General features: G+C 39.8%; 3 protein-coding genes across 3 annotated transcripts; all 3 read right to left on the bottom strand.

Moving 5' to 3' along the window:
• Positions 1-1,295: 1,295 nt before the first annotated feature.
• LOC135598740 (calcium-dependent protein kinase 1-like) lies at positions 1,296-7,004 on the bottom strand. The gene is made up of 8 exons (XM_065093025.1): positions 6,023-7,004; positions 4,477-4,620; positions 4,238-4,390; positions 3,534-3,646; positions 3,273-3,449; positions 2,310-2,437; positions 2,125-2,224; positions 1,296-1,589 (listed from the first exon to the last, which is right to left on the bottom strand). Exons 1-8 carry the CDS (start codon positions 6,672-6,674, stop codon positions 1,503-1,505), a joined length of 1,554 nt encoding a protein of 517 aa, XP_064949097.1. The 5' UTR covers positions 6,675-7,004; the 3' UTR covers positions 1,296-1,502.
• A 640-nt stretch (positions 7,005-7,644) lies between these two features.
• LOC135598745 (chlorophyll a-b binding protein 6, chloroplastic-like) lies at positions 7,645-8,863 on the bottom strand. The gene is made up of 4 exons (XM_065093033.1): positions 8,627-8,863; positions 8,445-8,547; positions 8,079-8,367; positions 7,645-7,986 (listed from the first exon to the last, which is right to left on the bottom strand). The coding sequence occupies exons 1-4, from the start codon at positions 8,806-8,808 to the stop codon at positions 7,835-7,837; spliced, it is 726 nt and encodes a 241-aa protein (XP_064949105.1). The 5' UTR covers positions 8,809-8,863; the 3' UTR covers positions 7,645-7,834.
• A 2,089-nt stretch (positions 8,864-10,952) lies between these two features.
• Positions 10,953-18,540, bottom strand: LOC135598735 (mitochondrial adenine nucleotide transporter ADNT1-like). Its single transcript, XM_065093015.1, has 8 exons — positions 18,140-18,540; positions 16,439-16,487; positions 14,956-15,119; positions 13,967-14,004; positions 12,500-12,612; positions 12,242-12,355; positions 11,304-11,648; positions 10,953-11,207 (listed from the first exon to the last, which is right to left on the bottom strand). The coding sequence occupies exons 1-8, from the start codon at positions 18,307-18,309 to the stop codon at positions 11,124-11,126; spliced, it is 1,077 nt and encodes a 358-aa protein (XP_064949087.1). The 5' UTR covers positions 18,310-18,540; the 3' UTR covers positions 10,953-11,123.
• Positions 18,541-20,759: the final 2,219 nt, after the last annotated feature.

The raw sequence follows: 20,759 nt of genomic DNA, 5'->3' as shown, positions 1-20,759 counted from the left end.
TGTAGGTACAGAAAACACGCGGAAGCTAGTTCTCGTCGAATGCCCTCCGTCGTCTCTTCCGATGCGTGCTTCATACAAAGGGGTTAATGGCCACAATGGCGTCGTCTCTCAATCCCACTCCGCCAGGAGAAACAACAGCTCGCAAAGTAGGTCGTCAGCTGACGTAGAGATGAAGGTTCTCGAGAGTTCCCCTTCGTGTCAGGAAACTGGAGTTCCTCTCGGTCACCTGCCTACGATCTCGATCAACAGTGATTCACTCGATCCACTCAAGAAGAGTCGAAGCATGTCGAGCGGTGACAACCAGAGGGACGGACGGTTCGATTCCTTCAAGGCATGGTCGGGAAGACTGGAGAGGCGGTCGTCGTATCTACGTGGAAGGCCGCAAGAACCAGAGGTGGAGGCTTCTGATTCCGACATCGTTAAGGACGAGCCTGTGCCTGCGGCCGATCGCCACTTCGACGCCTTACAAGGACCTGAACTGGACACTCACTCTATAGGTAATATGATCTTTAGGATTCGTCTTCTACCGGTAGAATTCTTGGGCTCTGTGACAGCGTGCTGATCACTCTGCAGGCCTCGGAGGTGTCGGTTCTTCCAGAGGATGAGACATGGCCTTTCCTGCTTCGTTTTCCCATCTCTCTGGAGGGTTCTCTGCCATCTCCACCTTCACTGTGACAGCTCTGCTTATTTCCACCATCATTGCCTTTGTCCTCCATGACCTCTTCCCCATTGATGTCTCCATTGCCATCACACAGAAAAGACCAAGATTGAGCAAGTTCATGGCAACTCTGAGATCAAGTCAGACGTGAAGCAGCAGGTGGGTTCAGCTTTAAGATCCTTGTACCTACATGGCAAAATGCTTCATCTTCCAACAATTGATGCAATCACAGCAGCCAAATTGTGAGTTTTATGAAACCAGGTGAAGGTCAGGTAAATAAAAGCTTCATTATAATTTAGTGTTCATGATGTGCAAGAGTATAAACAAAAAGATATCATCCTCTTACATCCAATGAGCCTTCTACTACTGATTCTACTTCCAAACTTTAAAATCACACATTTTGCTGCTCTTTTCGATTAGCAATAACCATATATTTCCATCTGTCTTTCAGTATTCATACTCTAATTCATGGCATTTTATTCCAGTGAGCAGTTGAATTTTGGGAATCTCATGCAAAGAAACATGATGAAAGCAGATCATTGTTGGAAGTTGGCAGCTAGTCTTTTTCCTACCATAAAGAGAAAAGTTAAAAAATAATTACCTAATTCAAACAACTCTGATGAAGACCAACAGCACAGTGATGAACAGATTCAGCTGCTGTTTCAGACGAATTCAACAAGACATCATGAATAGTTATACAAAATGCACGAAATCAGCGAGAATACGTGGTATTGGGTTTACAGATTGCTAAAATCTCAAAAATCGGCAATCGTAACCAAATTCCAGATTGCTTCTGCAGAAGAATGCAACTCCAGGTGCTCTTTCTTCCAATATCATGATAAAATCACATCTTACGACACCTGGTTTGGATAGCCTCTGAATTGTCTTTTCTCATCATAGTTACAAACTCATCATAATTAATTCTTCCATCCTGTGGCATACATGATGAGTAACACAATTATTACTAGAACAAAAGGCAACTGATACATCTTATATCTGCTAATCCATATTAGTAACACTAGAGTAAGTCTAACAGGTTTTCTTTTTCCTTGTCTCTGGTATGACGTATCTACTTCTACAGGCAACCTAGTGTTCAAGGAAGATCCCGGTAAATTGATTTTGGAGTTGCAGATCATATACATGCTATGAAGTAAGAATAATGGCTAAGCTGACAGAATTCTAAAAACTACCTCCTTTTGCACCTCCAATTCGTGAGCTATTCCAAAACATCCTGAATTTTGCTAATTCAGTTTAAGTGCTTACTGATATTACATAAGCATCACAAACTGCCCTATTTGAAAGTTACCAAACCCTTCACATAAACTGGATCTATATATATATATATATATATATATATATATATATATATATATATATATATATATATATATATACACTGAGCTTTTAATTTTTTCATTTTTTCTTAACCAACGTGTGAAAGAAACTATAATGTCTCGAATACTTACCTTGTCAATGTCAACTTCTGCAAGTATCTCTTTTATTGTTTTCTCATCACCCATGTTATACTTCTTGAGAGCTTGCTCCAATTCCTCAACTGTTATGTACCTATTCAAAGGGACGGTGAAATAGAATATTTACTCATTTGCATTCAATATGTTACAAGTTCCAAATTGCGTACGGATGGCATTACCCGCTTTTGTCTTTATCAAAACACTCAAACGCTTTGTACAGATGATCTTCCCTTTCCATTCTATTCATGTGCATTGTAGCTGTTATGAATTCAATATAATCAATGCTCCCATTTCCATCAACATCAGCCTGTCATGGAAATTAGGTTAACTTAGGCACCACCAAAATCCATGCTAAAAAACAGTGCAGATAATCATGAAGCAATAGCAGGTTTTCAGAAAATGTGTTGATAGTTGATAAAAAAATGTGTGCTAACATGCACACACATGTATCGAACGGACATGAGTCTTAGCTCATATTTCTCACAGGTGTACATGGAGATTTTCAGATATGCCATGTAGCATGGTTGATATAGGATATGCCTCCGATAAAAGCAGTCAAAAGGACATGATGATCCTGACAAACAGAGGAAATTATTGCTGATAAAGCCTGGTAAAGATCAAATGATCATTAGCAAATTGAAAACTTGACAGACATCTCAAAAGAATTTCTCAGTTCTTGTTCTTTTTGAAACTGAAACACTACTGATAAACAAGAATTACCGGACCGTGAACAATGTTGCAACGAAAAAGGATAACCTTAACAAAAGAAAGAGAATTTGAAATCCATGTTGCCCAACATTATGATATCCCCATCAGGTTGTGCACCATGGATCAAGATTTGCACCTACACCTGTGCAATTTGTTTGCCAGGTTACATCACGCATCGGTCATAAATGCAATCAGGTCACTTAGTTGCTTGATTATTTTTCTCAATGTGTGGATTATATAGTTCTAAGAAGCATCTACGTGGCCATATATGCAAAGCAAGCAACATGGTGTCATTAAATAATGCTTGGCTTGCACACATTCCAATGTCACAACCAGGTAGACCAGACACTCCAATATGATAACTGGACAAGAAAAATCCACAGAATCAAAAGAAATGTGAAATAAATTTACTGGGGAAGGACAAAGAAACATACCGCCTCCATCAGCTGCCTAATTTCAGATTCAGAGATCTTGATTCCCAAATTACCCAACTTGGGAAGGCCTGCTTTTAATTCTTCAAAAGTTATTGTCCCGCTATTGTCAGTGTCCATCGATTTGAACATCTCTTTTAAACCCATGATTTCTTCCTCTGACAAGCTTTCAGCTACAACCTGAGTTAAAATGTATTGTTATTAGTTATTACCATGAAAGATAATTAGCCATATAAACTGATAAGAAAATGAAAAGAATCACACCTTCAGCGCAACTTTCTTAAGCTTGTTCATGGCCCTGAACTGCTTCATTCTATTCATAACAGTAAGGTCAAGTGGCTTATCAGAGGCACCGTCTTCTCTCATCCATGGATGGTCTGCATACACTTTCAACTGTTAAAACTTGGTAAAGTGGTTAATGAGTGAGCTAATATGCTCATAAGCGGATTATGAAGCAGATACTTATCAATTAATTTGTTTAGAATATACTAAGAAATGTTTCAGCTATTATGTGAAGTATCATTCAGGGACACTTCTAATCACATACGTTATCATCAAGTTATCAGATTGATTGGAGAATGGAGATCAGTGATGCTGGAGCACAAATCATATAGAACTTGGCATATAGTGAAAGAAGGTATTTGTAGTCAATAAGACAAACCATATCCATGTCCAACCTTACCTATTTGGAGCTAATAAAGGAATTTTCATGACAATTCTTTTAACAAGGAAATGCTCTTAAAACAAACTCAGATGAAATTTATACAAGAAAAAACATCAAATTTTCATAGAACACGACCTTGGCCTTATTCATGTATCAACCTTAACAGTCACAACCTTTATACCTGGGCACTACTCATATGCGATTTTTATTTTAATGCACAAATTTGGTACATATGTATGGACTACATACTATGAGCTATAGCTTTAAAATTAAACTTGTTAACAGGATGAAAGTTAAATCTTACTGAGAATTTCAGCTGCAGTAAGCCGCTCCTTTGGATCTGGTCTTAGCATCAATTTGACAAGTTCTTTAGCGCTGGTAGATATAGAAGGCCAGGGATCAGATGTGAAATCAATATGGCCATGCAATATAGCATCAAATATACCCTCCTCAGTCTCTGCATATGTGAAAATGTATATTCAAGTTATTGTACTAAAGTATCGTTGTAAATTATCGAGCTTATTTATCCTGATAAACAAGAACCTGCAAAAAAAGGAGGGACGCCACAAAGAAGGATGTACAGCATCACTCCAGCGCTCCAGATATCAGCCTCTGCTCCATAATGTTGTCTCAATACTTCAGGGGCAATATAAAATGCACTTCCGACAAGATCTTTGAATATTTCTCCTGCACAACCCAGTTATAATTTTTAATGCTAATATAATCTTTTTAATTAGAAGGCAAAAACAATTACACAAGAACATTTAAGAACAAAAAAAGCATCCAAAGAAATTTCCTATTCACATAACAATTCTTTTTGTTTCCCCATGAACTTTTATTTGAAAACTTACCGAACACCAACATAACAACATTGGATATTCAACAATAAATTCTTCTACTGGCGTACTTCTCCAAATTATGGCTAGGATTGCCAAACAGATAGAGAATTCTAACCCATCAACTAAGACAAGCTGACTACCTAGATGACAACTAATTTAGTTGCGCGGTTGCATGTCTTCTTGAAAACTTTTTGATCCATTAGATTGTATTTCCTAAAATTCCCTAAAAATGTATAATCTTAAGATTAAGGAATTTGAAGAATACATATTGAAAAAGACTATACATTCTTCAGACAACAAGATGATTTACTGCCTAGAATTGTAAACATACACTGGGTATACCAAATTACACATTTAAAAGTGGACGGTTATTTTCTAAGTCCTAAGAGATGGGATTTTCATATGACAGAATTTCCTTTATTAATAGTTTGTGAACTTAAGCATACATGGAACAGAATAGATATTACCCGACCAACTTCCGTCAAAAACCACTCACACTTCTCTAATTTTAAGATATTCAATCACATTTTCATCACTCTGAATCATAAACCCTCTTAAGATATTCAATCATAAACCCTCACAAGGATGAACAAACATTTCTTGGGCCTAATTTAACTTACAGAATGGAAATTTACAAAGGGCCATCCAATTGAATCTGGTTTGATCCTTGGCAATGTCCTTTAAACTTAAGGTACCACAAAACCTAGAAATCAAACTATACAGAGGCCAAGGCTACGCAGAAAATCTTTTTTCCTTTTCATTTAAGATACACATTCTGCTGTGCTCTCCAATCATTTGAAGTCCAAATGTGGTTGGAAAGCAGTGACCGAGTGCAAAGAACTGCAGTTGCCAATTCCATGCCCCAGCACAAGGAAGTGCACACAAAATAGCTTTGCCGCAATATAGATATTTCAAAGAAGATAGCTTGTCCCAAAGTCTATCATTCCGCAATTTAGTATCAGAGCACTGCGTTACCACCGCATTATACCTCGTCTCCTCATGCCCAATCGTAGAACAAGTCTATATATTGATCAGTCAACACACAACAAGATTAAGCAATCAACAATGTTGAGAGGACTAGCTGTTGATGCAGCATTTCCAGTTGATTCACAATACGTTTTGCTTTTGGTTGATGGATAACTCATTTTGTTGGTAATTTGACTAATTGTTGCGACTAAGGTAAGACAAGACCGGGTTCTTTCTGCCAGTTAGCCAACGAGTCAAAGGAAAGGAGAAAGGGTATGTGTTACCGGGCTTGAAGAAGACGGAGAGCCCGAAATCCGTGGCCTTGAGCGGCGAATCCTCCTTCTTGTTCAAGAACAAGAAGTTCTCGGGCTTCAGATCCCGGTGCATCACGCCCATGGAGTGGCAGACGTGGACGACGTTGACGATCTCCCGGCAGAGAGCCGCCGCCGCCCGCTCGGAGTAGTGGCCCTTGGTGATGATCCTGTCGAAGAGCTCCCCTCCCTCGCAGAGCTCCATTACGAGGTTGACCGAGTGGCGGTCCTCGTACGCTCCCTTGAGCTCCACGATGTTGCGGTGCCCGGTGAGGTGGTGCATGATCTGGATCTCGCGGCGGACGTCCTCAAGGTCTTCCTCGTGGACGAGCTTCCGGGTGGCGATGGACTTGCAGGCGAACTGCTCCCTGGTCTCGCGGTGGGTCACGAGGTAGGTGATCCCGAACTGGCCGCGGCCGAGCTCGCGGCCGAAGCTGTAGGTGGCGCGGACGTTCTCCATGGGCCGGCCGAGGACGCGGCCGACGTTGGAGAGGACCGGGCGTGGGATGGAGCCGGCTGCCGCGGGGGCTGGAAGATTGGGGCGAGGGCTGAACCGGGGAGGGGAAGGGCCATCCGGCGAGGGGTAGCGCGGCTCCTTGCGGCGGGCGGGGGTGAGGTTCCCCATCGAGTTTCCTTGCCTCCTCTGGTGGAGTGGATACGGAACAGAGAGAGAGAGAGAGAGAGAGAGAGAGTGGCTGCTTCTTGGTTGAGTTGAGTTGGGTTTAGTGTTATAGCGGGGAAGAAGACAACAGGATCAGAATAAGCCGTGAGAGAAGTCAGCGGGAGGAGAGGAGGAAGGGATCGAGCGGCGGCGGCGAAAGTGTCGGGAGGAGGGAGCAGGGCTGACCGGCTATCGCGGGTAGGCGGTAATGAGATCGCGAAACGCGATCGCCACGGGATTCGGTGCGCCGCATGGTTCACACGAGTTATGAGTCGCCACGTTTCATAGCGGGCCCACCGTTCAGTGTGGCACTGCCATCTTGCCTTCGATGTTCCCTGCGAGACAGGAACTCGGCGAGTGTCGCTTGTGCGCGTCGGTCTTCCCGTGGGTCCCGCGTGCCAATACCGTACCCGCGGTCCATTTGGAGACACCGGAGCTTTTGGTGATCCCAGGGGAGCGCGCATGCTTTGTTTTCCCAACCCGCCTACGACTTACCCCAACACTGACCCTCCCTTGCGATTGGTGTCCTGACGAGTCCCAGTCGGAACCCACGAGCGGGACTAACTCTACGCTCCGACGGAGAAATCACGAAGGGACGCGAGGAAACAAAATAAACGTGGGCGCATTGCTAGTTTGCCATTTCGTCGAACGTTTGAAGTGCACAAAATGCAATGAGGTGGTTGACCCTTTCGAAGACTCCCATCTTTTCCTCCCTTTCTTTAGGGAAAAGCAGAAGGCACAGATTGAAAGTATTCAGACCAAGTCCACATGGTCTGAATACTCTCTCTCTCTCTCGAAGTTGACATGGTCACTCCTTCTCCACATTTCAATGGAGAATACATTTCCTTCTCTGTATGCGGACAAGGTCTCTCTCTAGATAGAGCCAAGCAGGTGAGGTCTACTGCAGGAGTATCCCAAATGCAAGCCAGATGGATGATCAAGGAAGGATTCATAACTATAACCTTCATTTGCAACAAACAGGCAACCATGAACTTCCTTTGGAGTACAAGATATTGCATGTGTAATGGAAATGTATCAGCGATTACACGGATGGAAGGGAGCACAAGCATGCATTCAGTACATGGAATTATACAGAGTGGGAAGATGAACGAAGCCCACCATGATCATGGCAACACCGATCTGGGGATGACGATGTCGCCGATGTTGTTGTGCCATGGATCCGCCAGGTGAGTGGCCAAGTTCTCCAAGGGTCCCGTTCCCGGGTACGCCGACTGCTGCACGCAGAACCCGACGAAGGCCAACAAAGCAAGACGACCTGAGAACAAAGCAAGGAGATGATCGAGCCGACACTGTTAGATATGGAGCAAGCAAGCAGATCGGAAGGGAAGAGAGTCGCAGAGGTGAAACCATTTTTGATCTCCTTGATCTTGTACTCCTGGAACTTGGCGGGGTCCTTGGAGAAGCCCAGGGGGTCGAAGGCTCCACCGGGGTACTTCTTCTTCTCGGGGTCCTTCTCCATGCTGCGTTGGTGCTCGACGAAGGCGATGGCGATGAACTCGATGACAAGGATGGTCGGGAGCGTGCCCCACGGGACCGGGTTGCCGAGGTAGGTGGCCTGCCCGCCGGGCACCGCTGCCCACTCCTGCGCCTTCACCCAGTTGCCCAGGCCCAGGGCTTCCGGCACCAAGATCCCCGGCTGCAGAGCCACAGTGCAATCAGATCCTTCATCGAATGTGCGGAAGAGGGATCGAGTGAGGGGAGAAGAGAGCTTACCACAGCAAGCATTGCCCAACGGCAGTGGATGAGCTCCGACTCCTTGTACCTCTCCAGGTTCTCCGGGACTTCCCCGAGGCGAAGCGGGTCGAAGCCGAAGTCGCTGAACAGGCAGGTGGAGAACACACATGTGAGTGTTGTGAGAGAGAGATCTCAGGGTAAAGATCGTCGCGGTGGTTTACCCAGGGGCGGAGCCGTCGAGGTAAGGGGGGCGAGGCTGGCCGGGCATCCACTCGGCGGACATGGAGAAGCGGGACGCGCCATTGGCGCAGGGGAGGGAGACGGAGCCGTTGAACTGCGACTTGGAGGAGGAGAGGAGGCTCGGGAAGAGAACGGCGCAACTTCTCAGAGCAGCAGACGCCATTTCTCCTCGCTCTGTCTTGCTGATGCGCGAGGAGAGATGTGTGGGTCGAACACAACGAAGGCCTTCGAAGGAATTAAAAGCTTTGGCCATGAGACGGCGGCGGCCGCGAAGCGGATAAGGTGCGAATCCAAAGACAGAATCCTATTGGTCGTTCTATCCGCAGTACAATCCAATGGTCCATATGACAAGAAGAATGTTATCTTCCTTCCTTTTTTTCAGCTTAATATTAACATTTTTTTATAAAAATGTATCTTGATTCTTAAGAAAATATTGATTATTTACGATGAAAAACATTATTTTTTGGCCTTTTTATGATTGAGCGTCTCATTTTGAAGTTTTTACCATGGAGCATCATTATTTTCTCAAATATGCACCAAAAATAATTTTCTCTTTTTATTTATTGTTCTACTAATTTTGTTGGCTTTTCTATAGAACTTATAAAGAGAAAGGAAGAAAGATATTAGAAAGAATTAGAAATACTTCTGATCTATAGTATTTTAGATTATCCAAAAAATACCTACTTATATTAGCCAAATGATATAGTATATTTTTTTAAATAATAAAATAAATATATCCTATCCCAATAAATATTTTCACCCTAATCTATTAATTTTAATTTTATTATTTTTTATTTATTTAAAATCCTAATTATTTGAATTAATCTTACCAAAGTTCTCCATCGTTAGAGAAGAGGAAGATAGCAGCCGATACAATCGTTGGAGGACGTTCGAAAATAAAGTTCCGTGAAATCTATAGTAAATCGTGAGGTCATTTAGATAACTGGGGTGCAACTAAATACAATACATGAGTAGATACACAACCTCACGTAATCATGCATGTCGCTGAAATGTATTTGTCTTGGAATTATCCTCCGACGAGTGAGAGATCATGAAAAAAATATATAAAAAGAAAATATAATTATGTTGGGGAGGTCTCCTCCATCTTCCTCCCTCCAAAAACTCAGTCAGTACCATTACTTCCTTCATCTCTCTCTCCCTCCTCTATTATCAAGATAGCAACAGAGCTTTTAGAACAAGGCTGGGCGCTGACCGTTGTCGATGGTGATGAGGCAGGCGAGCATGATGTAGGAGTACAAGCCGATGCTAGAGTTACGGCCCGTGCTGTAGGTATCCACTTTCTGGTCCCAGAACGCCTCCTGGGATACGACGGCGAGGGGGATCAGGAAGAAGGCAATGAGGAGGAGGAGGAGGAGGAGGAGGAGGGGAAGACGGGGGAGCAGTGGAGTCGTCATGGGAGGTGGATGAAGAGGTAGTGAAAGCTAAAGGATTAGCTGGGATTCTTCCTCACCGACTTGGTTGGATGAAATGAAAGGAGTGCATGGCTTCTTATAGAGGGAGGAGATCAAGCTGCACGGTCGTCGCCGTTCATCAGAGGACGAAATTATATTCATCTCTCTCTCTCTCTCTCACCCCCTCCACCCCATCCTACCTCGCCCGCAATTGATGCGGAGGAGGAGCTGTGGGCGACGGCGACAACAGCTACAGAGGCTGTGCTTTCATCACTGGGTGCAGTGGGATCCAGGCAGATGGACGCGGTCAAATATATGGCCGCGGGGAGCGGACGGTGGGTTGCTTGGCGGCGGGGTTGGAGAACGTTGACAGACCAGGACGCTATTTCCAAACATATATATATATAGGCCTTTACCCATTCTTAATACCATAGCCATTCTACCTACACAGATAACGTCAAATCACCTCAATTATTCTTATGGAATTTATTTTTTAAAAAAATAGAAACTTATTTTTTATCTACATGGTTTGCATATAAAAACTCGAGTTTGAATCCCAGAAATTAGTCGAATAAATAGCCATCGAATGACTTTTATAGTGGAAGCTAAACGGAGAATGTCACTGTAAACGTTCGCCATGCAGTTCGGCATTTTCTAGTAAGACATCGAAGTTGTCAATGCATAGACTAATTGAGATGCGTGGTCAATTCCACGCTGCGCTTCAGGTCAACAACACACCCAACACCACGTGATCTGACCGCCTATTGTCAACCCTGAGCAGCGGAGCGGAACTCGCACGTGACCCGCACGCCACGCAACGCGGAACCAGAGAGGTGACCGTGTCGGGTCCAGGTCAGCTCATAAAACGCGTCCAACGTCATTATGGGTCCCAACATTAAGTTAGGCTTCCTACTGCGGTACAGCCGATTTATTCTTCAAGCCAACTGAGGAAACCAAAATGTTCAGCAGCAGTCATTAACATGGAACATCTACGCATCAATCTGCGCACGCAGTAAAGACGAAGCCAACTCTCCTCACGACAACAGTGGGCGCAGCATCGACACCATCAATCCGATATCCTCATTTCTACACCAAGAACATCCTTTACCACCTCGTACGTCACAAAAGCAATTGCAATTGATGGCACCACCTGAAAGAAAAAAAGAACATCGATGTGATTCTGCATCTAAATCTTTGATGGTTAACATGATACTTTTGTACGCTAAATGGAATTGAAGTCACAAACCTTTACTGAATTGGGGACAAGACCTTTGTATAATGCACCGAAGCCTTCGTTACGGACAGTTTTCCTGAAGGCATCTACCATGCCATTGTATTCTAAAGGTGCTTTGCTCCTTCCATGTCCGGTCACAATAGAAGCAGCATCCTTCCAACCCACCATTTGCATTCTTCTCCGGATTACATCGAGAGGGTAGGCAACAGTCTGGCCAACCGTTCCAGCAACCGCTCCGCAGCCGAGCCTTGTGACGATGCTCAATTCCGAGTCTTCAACGAGACCGTATGGGTTGGTTTTGATCAACCAGTCCTTTAGAGATTCATAGACAGCAAAGTTGAGGCCCACGTATGGAATCTGCAAGTTCAAATGTTGTTCAGAAGAGATTAAAATAATTCTTTGAAGCAAGTACACTACAACAACATCTACATCATAGATTTAGCAACAATTTTCCGACAATGTGAAACATTTTTCACAATTTGTTTCTAAAGCAACCTATACTGCTTAAGAGGTGTACAACAGTGGAGTATGTGCTAGCATATTTTTTTCTAAAGTACATATGCTGATAAGCATGCACATGCACTTCACTATATATTATATATATATAGATCGATAGAAAAATGGTGACCTTGGTCTTGGACATTAGGGTTACATGCATTTCATTATATTTTCTAAAGTGCAACAATTTTGTAAAGCTGATAGTATCTTCCTCTGTTTGCAAGAAGTCAAGCAAGAAGATTATTGCTTCAGACCTATAGATTGCAAATCACAACACAAGGATAGATAGATGTAAATTAAAGAAGAAAACTTAATTACTAGAGAAAAACCAAAGGGTATAAGAACCAGATTGTCGTATGAAACAGGTTTTCCAAGTCGTTTTCTACAAGGACTTGCTAATCGTTTGTGGTAAAGGATGCTTGCCGTCTAAGGTTTGGTAAATAGGAACTTACTACTCCTATAACTGATGGAAGCCAGCCCTTGTACAGAGCACGAAAACCTTCCTCACAATAGACCGTGCGCAATGCATGAAACATTCCTCTGTACTGGTACGGAGACTTTTCAGTCTGTACAAAAAATTAAGCTAAGAGAGATCAGTAATAATGGCATAAAAATTATCAGAAAAATGATATTACGTAGAAGGTGATACGTGACCAAATTGTCTGGAGGTCTGTCATTTGTCCTTATTTCAGAAGCAAGAGAAACAGCACCTGCACAGTGATCCTGCCACGAACCATGTCCATGGGATAAGTCGCAGACATTGCAATTATTCCAGCACATGCTCCCGCTCCAAGACGCAAAACAGGAGTAAGCTGAGCATCTTCTGCAAGAATTACAAGATATAACATGAATCCCAATTTGCCAAATCAGTATGTACAATGGAAGGAAGAAAAGAAGCACATGATCGAGAGGACAATAAAAGCTTTCAGACTGTGATAATATCTCCTCTTTGTTTTTTGCTTTTGCACCTGGTTTAGAGGGTAATAGGAGGTAAAACTTTATATTAATTGCTTGACTCTCTTCCTCAAACAGATTGACAAAAACCAAAGTTCTAATACCAATTTCCATAAACATGTATTACTTCGCTCCTTTTGTATTGGCGAATGGAATTTGTCTCATAGTTAGAAAAAGTAACATCATAAGACAACCTTTGAACATTACAAGAGCTTAGAAACATCTCAAAACCTTTTGTTTTGCATCGTTTGCAAGGAAATAAATTGATTAGCTTCAAATAGAAGGAGCTACATTCTAACTCCAACAAAGAAGATTCTAGTGTGCACCTACAACTCACAGAGAAGTCCATTTGTGGTCTCAACAGTTCCATGCTTGAGAAAAAGATGAGAATAGGTCCGTAGTCTAATACCGCACACCAATTAGAACTGAAGGTGAACAAATGTTTATTTATGAGAGGTCAGATATGTAAGTGGACATGAAAGTGTGTAATTTTTATCTTCATGTCCATGAGGTCAGATGTGTAGAATGGATCAAATTTCCATTTATTTTTCTGGGGTTTCACTCTTCACTGATCTTTCTCCCCTCAACCTGCAACCATTGATACATAAGTGTGTTTGCTAGCTAATATGCACAGTATGGAGAGATCACCAGAGTAGAGGAGAGACCAGTGTTGAGAGAAGCATGTGCATGTGTTATTCTCTCTTTCCACTCATTATCATGTTTCCTTTTGCAGACACATCCATGTTGAAACGGTGGTGTACCATGCAATAGCAATAGTGCATACCACACAAACCCAGACTGATAATGGGCGTGCTACTAAAAGGGGTTGTTTTCTTGGTATACAAACACTTCAAGTGTGTGAAACCCTACACTTCAAGTACAGAAAAATATCAAGTCCTTCAAATCTTGTGAGTTGTGACAATGAAAGAAAAAAAGAGATGAAGTTAGGAAAAGGAAAGAAGGAAAGGAACAAAGAAAAACCCGATAAGTCTGGTCCTAGTTAAAATTTTCAAATGTTTTGTTTTAGTTTATTGATCTAACCAACTTTATGCAAAACCTTCCCTATAGACTACATCCATTAGGCATACATATGCATGGGAACTCACACATATATGCTAGAAGCAATTGTTTACATTGACATTCTAATAAAAATATGCTCCAGTTGCATGAGAACAACCAATAGCATCAAGCATAGGATGGCCCAAGGGAAAGTGTATGCATACCTTTGCCAGAGTGTCGTCGGTAAAGCCACAAAATTCCACTGCAACAAAAGAAAATCATTAGCTTAAAGAAAAAAGCACTAGATTATAACTATAATAGCAAACCCGTGCTTAGTGATAACTAGGCCCGAACTAAATAGAGTTGGTACCTAAGGTCCATGTTTTGAGTTTATTGGCCATAAGGATCTAATATGATATGTCATAAAATACTAGCCTCCTGCCACTTCCAATGTGCCCAAGAGAAAGTAATTGTAAAAGAAACATCCACTGATATACAGATTAATTAATAATAAAATATGGTATAAGTAAATTTTGTGAATTTAGAATATGAATGCACATTCAGAGTATTTTTACATGAAATATACCCACATGACACTCCATGGTCAACAAGAGCTATCCAAACAAGAAAGGTACGACAATAGTTGTAAACCTCTTCTTAAAGAACATTTGATATTTGAAAAAGTTGCAACATTATATGAGATGCTATGCTTTAGCATAAACTCTATGCTTTTGATAACTAGAACCATCATCTGTTTGCAAACATCACTCATACCACTTGATATAGCATAAACTCTTCTTGGGTTGGCAGACAAAAAGAAAGTATTTAAGGCTTGAAGCTGCAGGCAATGATGAAATTCAACCCTAGAAGGAAAAAGTAGGATGACAATGTCTAATTCTAACTTTGTTTATTGAATGTTCACCGTAGTCATATAATTTTGCCCAGTATTTGTTTCAGCCTCAAACTTCTGCACCACAGTTTTAGCCATGCGTAATATCTGTTCATAATTATTCATTTACCACCTCCAACTGAATTTCTTATAAGCATAAAACTCAAAGTTTGCTGCATCTTGTTGATAAAATCATACCACTGTCCGAACTACAGTGGTAATTTATCTAACTGATAATGCTATGAACCTCCTTATTTTACCACATCATGCATTTCTTTCAGCTAAAAATACCAAGCTGGGAACGAATAAGCTATATGTACAAACCTTGATGCTTGTTCGTAGCTAAAAAATTTGACTGCAGAATTTGGAATGATGCGTGCGCAGTTAGTTCCGTTGCCTTTGAATAGTCCTCGAAAACCCTCAGATTTCCATATGTACTTGAGGCCTTGTATGGTTCCATTATACTGAATACTGTGAGGATTTTGAACCTGTATGTGATCATCTTGATACATTTAACAAGAACAAATTCATTGTCTCAAAGGCCTTTAAAATACATAACTGTTCAAATACATACATATAGTGCAAATCTTTGATGAAACACAAGAATGTCATATGGAATGGATTCTTAAACAAAGGAAATAAGTTGCATTAACCTACATGTATATATAAATGTATGAGCAAATTAATCATCAAGTCATGTCTACCAGGCAAAAGTTGGATCAAATTAAGACAAGGAACTCCTTTGATGCTTGACGGTTTAATGAAAAAGAACATTTAAGGCAGCCCTTCAATTGTAAATTGAATGATCTAGAAAGCAGAAGTGCAAATTAACTTGTGAGCACATATTTATCTCAGATACTATAAATTGTTTACAAAGATCAGATGTTTATAACATACAGTTCGTTCCAATTTGCAACATAGACAGACATGACAAGACAAGATTCAATAAGAGTGCCGCCAACATTCATGCTGTATGAAGTTTGGGCATACCAAATAAACCATTCTTATGACTCAAAATTGAAAAGGACTATTTAAGTAAAATTCTGTATAAACCTCAATTTCTGATGCAATCTCATAAGTTATCCAATAATGTCATACGGTCCATAAGGCATGGCCTGCTTGCATGCAGCCCTCAAAATTTAAGCTCTTATGGTAGAGCACAATTTACTTTAAATATAGTTCAACTGTGATTTATGACATAAACATCTTACATGGTCAGCAACTACATCAGAAGTACCGTAATCTAATATGGACTTTGGAGCAAATAAAGTTAACAATTTTTGCTAATTTTGTCTGAGAGAAAGCTTCTAGATAACTGACGCTTTTTGCTATGAACTCGTTAATAGGACAATTGCATGCCTAAGAAAGTTAAATATTTTTGTGCTAGTTTGGAGTCTTTGGACTTTGGACCACATACATATCTCAGGTGCAAGGGTTTTTCCTAATACATTGTTTCTGTAAATATATTTTATATTCCAAGAATGTACAACACTAACCTATATTATATTATGTTCCAATTAATTACACAAGCTGACTTGAAAATCATGAGCTGTAAATTAGTTTTACCTTCACCTTGTACCACACAGTTTCTACAGTGTATTTTAAGCACCATAAATCAAATTCAAGCTTATAAGTAAAAACAAAATTAGAGATGCTAAATGTAAAGATGGGAACAACAACCAAAGGAACTTAAAAAATCCCACCAAAAGTAAAAGCAAAGAAGAGAACAAACAAGCTAAATCATGCCATATTGTCAATAATCATAACTCAAGAAATAAGTAAAAAAGGAATGAAAAGGAAACTTTACCTGAAGTAGAATTTTCAACCGCTCAAGTGGAGCAACAGCAGTTCTTGATCTGAAAATGGTTACATCAGATGCCATGTTTTCATTAAGCTGGGATGTATCTACTTAGCTCATTATCATATGATTTGTCAAGCAACAGCTGATAAGGACTTCTAAACTTCAAATCATGATCCCACCATAAAGGATGCTAAAGGAACAACAATCCATGATAAATTTCAAAAGGTGATAATAGTTGCAGAAGAGTATAGTAATGTGCTCCATATATCTAGTAAAGTGTCAATTCTAAAAGTATAAAACACAGACCTCTAAATATAAGGAGTTGCATAATGTGGAGCTAAAATATGATAAGTTGGTTTTCTTGACCGTAAAAGTTAGAAAGGGGCAATTGACTTCATGTGCTTTTGCTTCATACAGTTTCAATGATCACATACAAGAGCAAGTTTGGGAAAGGTTAAAGAGAGCAGGCATCAGGCAACTGCTTGTAAAGGCCAGAACAGCAACTATGATGTTAGAAACACAAAAACAAGTTCAATGATCTTCTACGGATTCTTCCATGGAAACAAAAAAAATGAAAGATGCTAATTCCCAACAAGAATAAAAAATTAATTAGGTTACCTCTTGAATTCACGGAGTAACCAAGATACATTAGCAAGACTAAAAAGCACTTATGTTTACAAACAAAATATATTATATTCAAACATCAACGCACAACTGGTAAGCCTAAGGCACTAAATGAAATTGCTCATCAATTATTTTCTTGTTCAATCAAACTCTTCCAAAAGGTTGGCTATCCATATACATCAGACATATAACTTAATTTCCACAGAAGAAGTACCGCTATAGGAAAAATTCTGAACTTCAGTTTATACAGAACATTGAAATTTAGTTTATTCATAGTACATGAAATTTGTTGCCTAACATTTCATGTTTATTCTTTCGTTACCTGGCCTTAACCAAGTATAATGGTAAAATACTTCTACTTAAGGCCCTTAACCTGGAAAGAAACATTATGCCAGAATCATCCACATCTACAAATTTCAATGAATTACAGTGGCCCCTTTCATGATATCTTATATCTCCATAATCCATTAGCAAAGAATTTTTCTGCATTAAATTCCAATTACAAATAATTTTCCATTACCATGTGCATCACTTGTGTGCTCGTACTAGTATAACCAAGATAAATAGCTTCAGGTACAGGTCCCTACCTCAAGATGTGGTCATGACAAAATCAGTACATACAGGAAGACTGATTAATATTTGTTTTCCAATACCATGTTCCCTTTTACCCTACAAGGTTTAAGGATCCAAGTAACCTATAACGAATTTATAATAATCAAGGTACAACAGTAGGCTTGACACCAAAGACAACCATCAATACCTACATAAGGGGCCAGCGTAAGATATAATATTTCACGATATTAATCACAGTGTAAAGATCAAATGGAAACAAACAAACAACACGAGCACATCCGAATAAACACTCAGATGGCACGGCAACCTTGCGACCAATATTCCAATTAACCCTTGTATAAAGTGATCAACAAAATTATATTATATTTTATATATATATATATATATATAATGATTAAAAATGTGCTGGAGAAATGATTAAAAATGGCATTTTTCTTCCAAAAAAAAAAAGACAAAACGGCGATTTTAATAAGAAAATGCCAAAGATGAGAGGAAAACGAATCGACTCACACTCCTCCGGCGACACCACCAGCGACGAGAGACTTGCAAATGCTGAGGATCGCGTGGCCGGGGGCCTTGACGCCCTCCCTCGCGAGCTTGGCCTCCTCCGCCGCGAGGTTGACGATCGTCGTGACCGCCGACTCCCCCGTGTTCTTCCCCACCACATTCTCCGACGCCATGGAATCTCCGGACTAGCTCAAGAACCAGGTCGGGCCGGCTCGAAACCCTCGGCGAGACGACCGCCGGTTGGACCGGATCGGATCGAAGGGGTAAAGTCAGACCGCGGCCGTCTCACTCCCGTCGGGGTCTTCTCGGGGAAGAGAGTGGGCGGAGGGCGGCGAAGGGGTTCGGGCTTTGCGGCGGCGATCCCTCTCGCTCTCTATTTATACGGTATGAAGAGGAGCGACCACCTCACGCTCTCCTTTTTCCTATTTTCCTTCTATTTTTCGGCCTTTTTATTGTGGTATGATGTGGGCTCTACCGATATGGCATGGAATGGCATGGCACGGAAGGGGAACTAACTTAATAATATGAAATTACCTATATGCCCTTATCAGTCAAATTAAAGAAAATAATCAAACTTAATGGGCGGTTTCCTTAATATCTTTTTTTCACATTTCTTAATAAATACTCTTATTTCTCATAAATTCATATAGACCTTTAATAACACTTTAGTACACTATCTTATAATGTGTACGACACTTCAAACAAAGCATTATAAATTTATATAAAAATATTATAATGGTGACAATTTGACTCAAAAATAAATAAGATTAAACCTATCTCAGAATTAAAATTAAAAATAAATATTCTTATTAGTTTATGAATAAAAATAACATAATAGAGAGGCTTCTTTGTCGGCTAAAGTATTTTTTAATAGGCTTTCGATGAAAAATATTATAATTAGAGAATCAGATTGATTTTAGCTAATAACTTGTTTACAATTTTCTAACTTATTTAGCTGAAAGTGATTTTTTGAACTTGTAAATTTTTTTTGGGATAATTATAAAGATAAACCTAAATGGTTAAAAATCTTTATCAAAAAGCAAAAGCAATATATTCCTCTATAGATTGCAAAGTTGCATGCATGGAATTTTGTAATTTTGTTTTTTTTTTTTGTGATAATAGGATTGGTTCTTAAGAAACCAATACAAAGTACAGGTGGTCATGGAAGTGGATAAGTTCTGTGAAAGGAATGGTTTTGAGATGATGATGATCAGTTGGTATCCAAGCCTTGGACCTTTGGATCAACAGCATCCACACAAAAATATTTAATTGCCTAAAATAATTCTGGTCATGATTCAAATGGCAGTACATTTTGCAATGAAGAAAGTGAGTTGGCTTTTAGAATGTTGGATTCCCATCATGGCAACTGGTAGTAGCAGTTGAGGAGAGGATTGATTCAAACAAAATGAATTTTCATTATGTATATCTTCATATTTATATTTATATTGTCAGTTTAAGATATATTTTAACTAATTTTTTATTAGTTATTAGTTGAAAATGTATTTTATTCTTAGTTTTTTTATTTGTCTGTGAACTTTTATAATTGATTCCAATGACAATGACATAAATGTTGGAGGTTTATGCTTACTATGATATGTTATAATTTGTAACAATATAGGTTTTTTTTAGTTTTATATATTCTTTATTTATATTAAATTATTAAAAAATAAATAGGAAAAACAAGGATACCAATGAATAAAATTGACATTGTTCACCACTAAAACCTTATGATGTTTGCACAACTTGCAAGAAGGCAAGAGCAGCAGCTGTCACAAGCTGTGATGTTATTTCAATGTCCATGAGCAACACAAGGAGGCTTTTTCTACTGTTCCATCGGGAAGCTGATCTGAATACAAAACAAAACAAAGCCATATAGAATGATAGATGTTAGAAACATGATGAGTTTGACGGAGGTTTAAGATCTAACTCATAGTTAATGACATGATGCGCACCAACGACGCGTTGATTCCGTGCTAATTGATTCGTGCTAATTGTTTGGAACGAGATGATGACGAGGAGAGTCGAGAGAAGCAAGCAGCAACGCCACCAGCGATAATGGAAAGCGAAGGAGGTATCGATGGCTTGCGCCACGTAGTCATTGTTATAAATGGTTCAAATTAAAAAGAAAAAAAATTCTTTTCAAAAAATTTATTTGAAAATATGATTTTTGATAGTTATTTTTAAAAGGTTATGTCTTTTATAAAAATATCTATAAATAGATATTTAAGTAAATTGTGAATATATCTCTTTTATACTATTTTTTTTTAATATATTCCTCTTTAAAGATTCTTTATTGTTTTGCTCAATACATATGGTTTATCATATCCACTAAAACTATTTGCATCAAACTCATAATAATCTTGTTTAGAAGATGATGCAAATATCATTTTTAGGAAAGTGTTTATACACGTTTCAAGCCTAAATATTTCCTATAGTATTCTTGATCTTGTGTTTGTTATTTGTTTCCATAGTGTTTTCATCCTCTCCCTTATGGTATTTTTTCAACAATCTAAAAATGATATTTTATAAGTTTATACAAATTCACCATGGAGGCCACGAATACCATAAAATTATTAAATCAAGATTTTATTCGTTTGGATCGTTTTGATGGAACGAATTTTCT

Source organism: Musa acuminata, chromosome BXJ1-2 (assembly GCF_036884655.1).
Source record: "Musa acuminata AAA Group cultivar baxijiao chromosome BXJ1-2, Cavendish_Baxijiao_AAA, whole genome shotgun sequence".
NCBI classification, from domain to species: Eukaryota; Viridiplantae; Streptophyta; class Magnoliopsida; order Zingiberales; family Musaceae; genus Musa; species Musa acuminata.
Note: the sequence above shows the minus strand (reverse complement) of the source record. Positions and strands in the feature narration are given on the sequence as shown.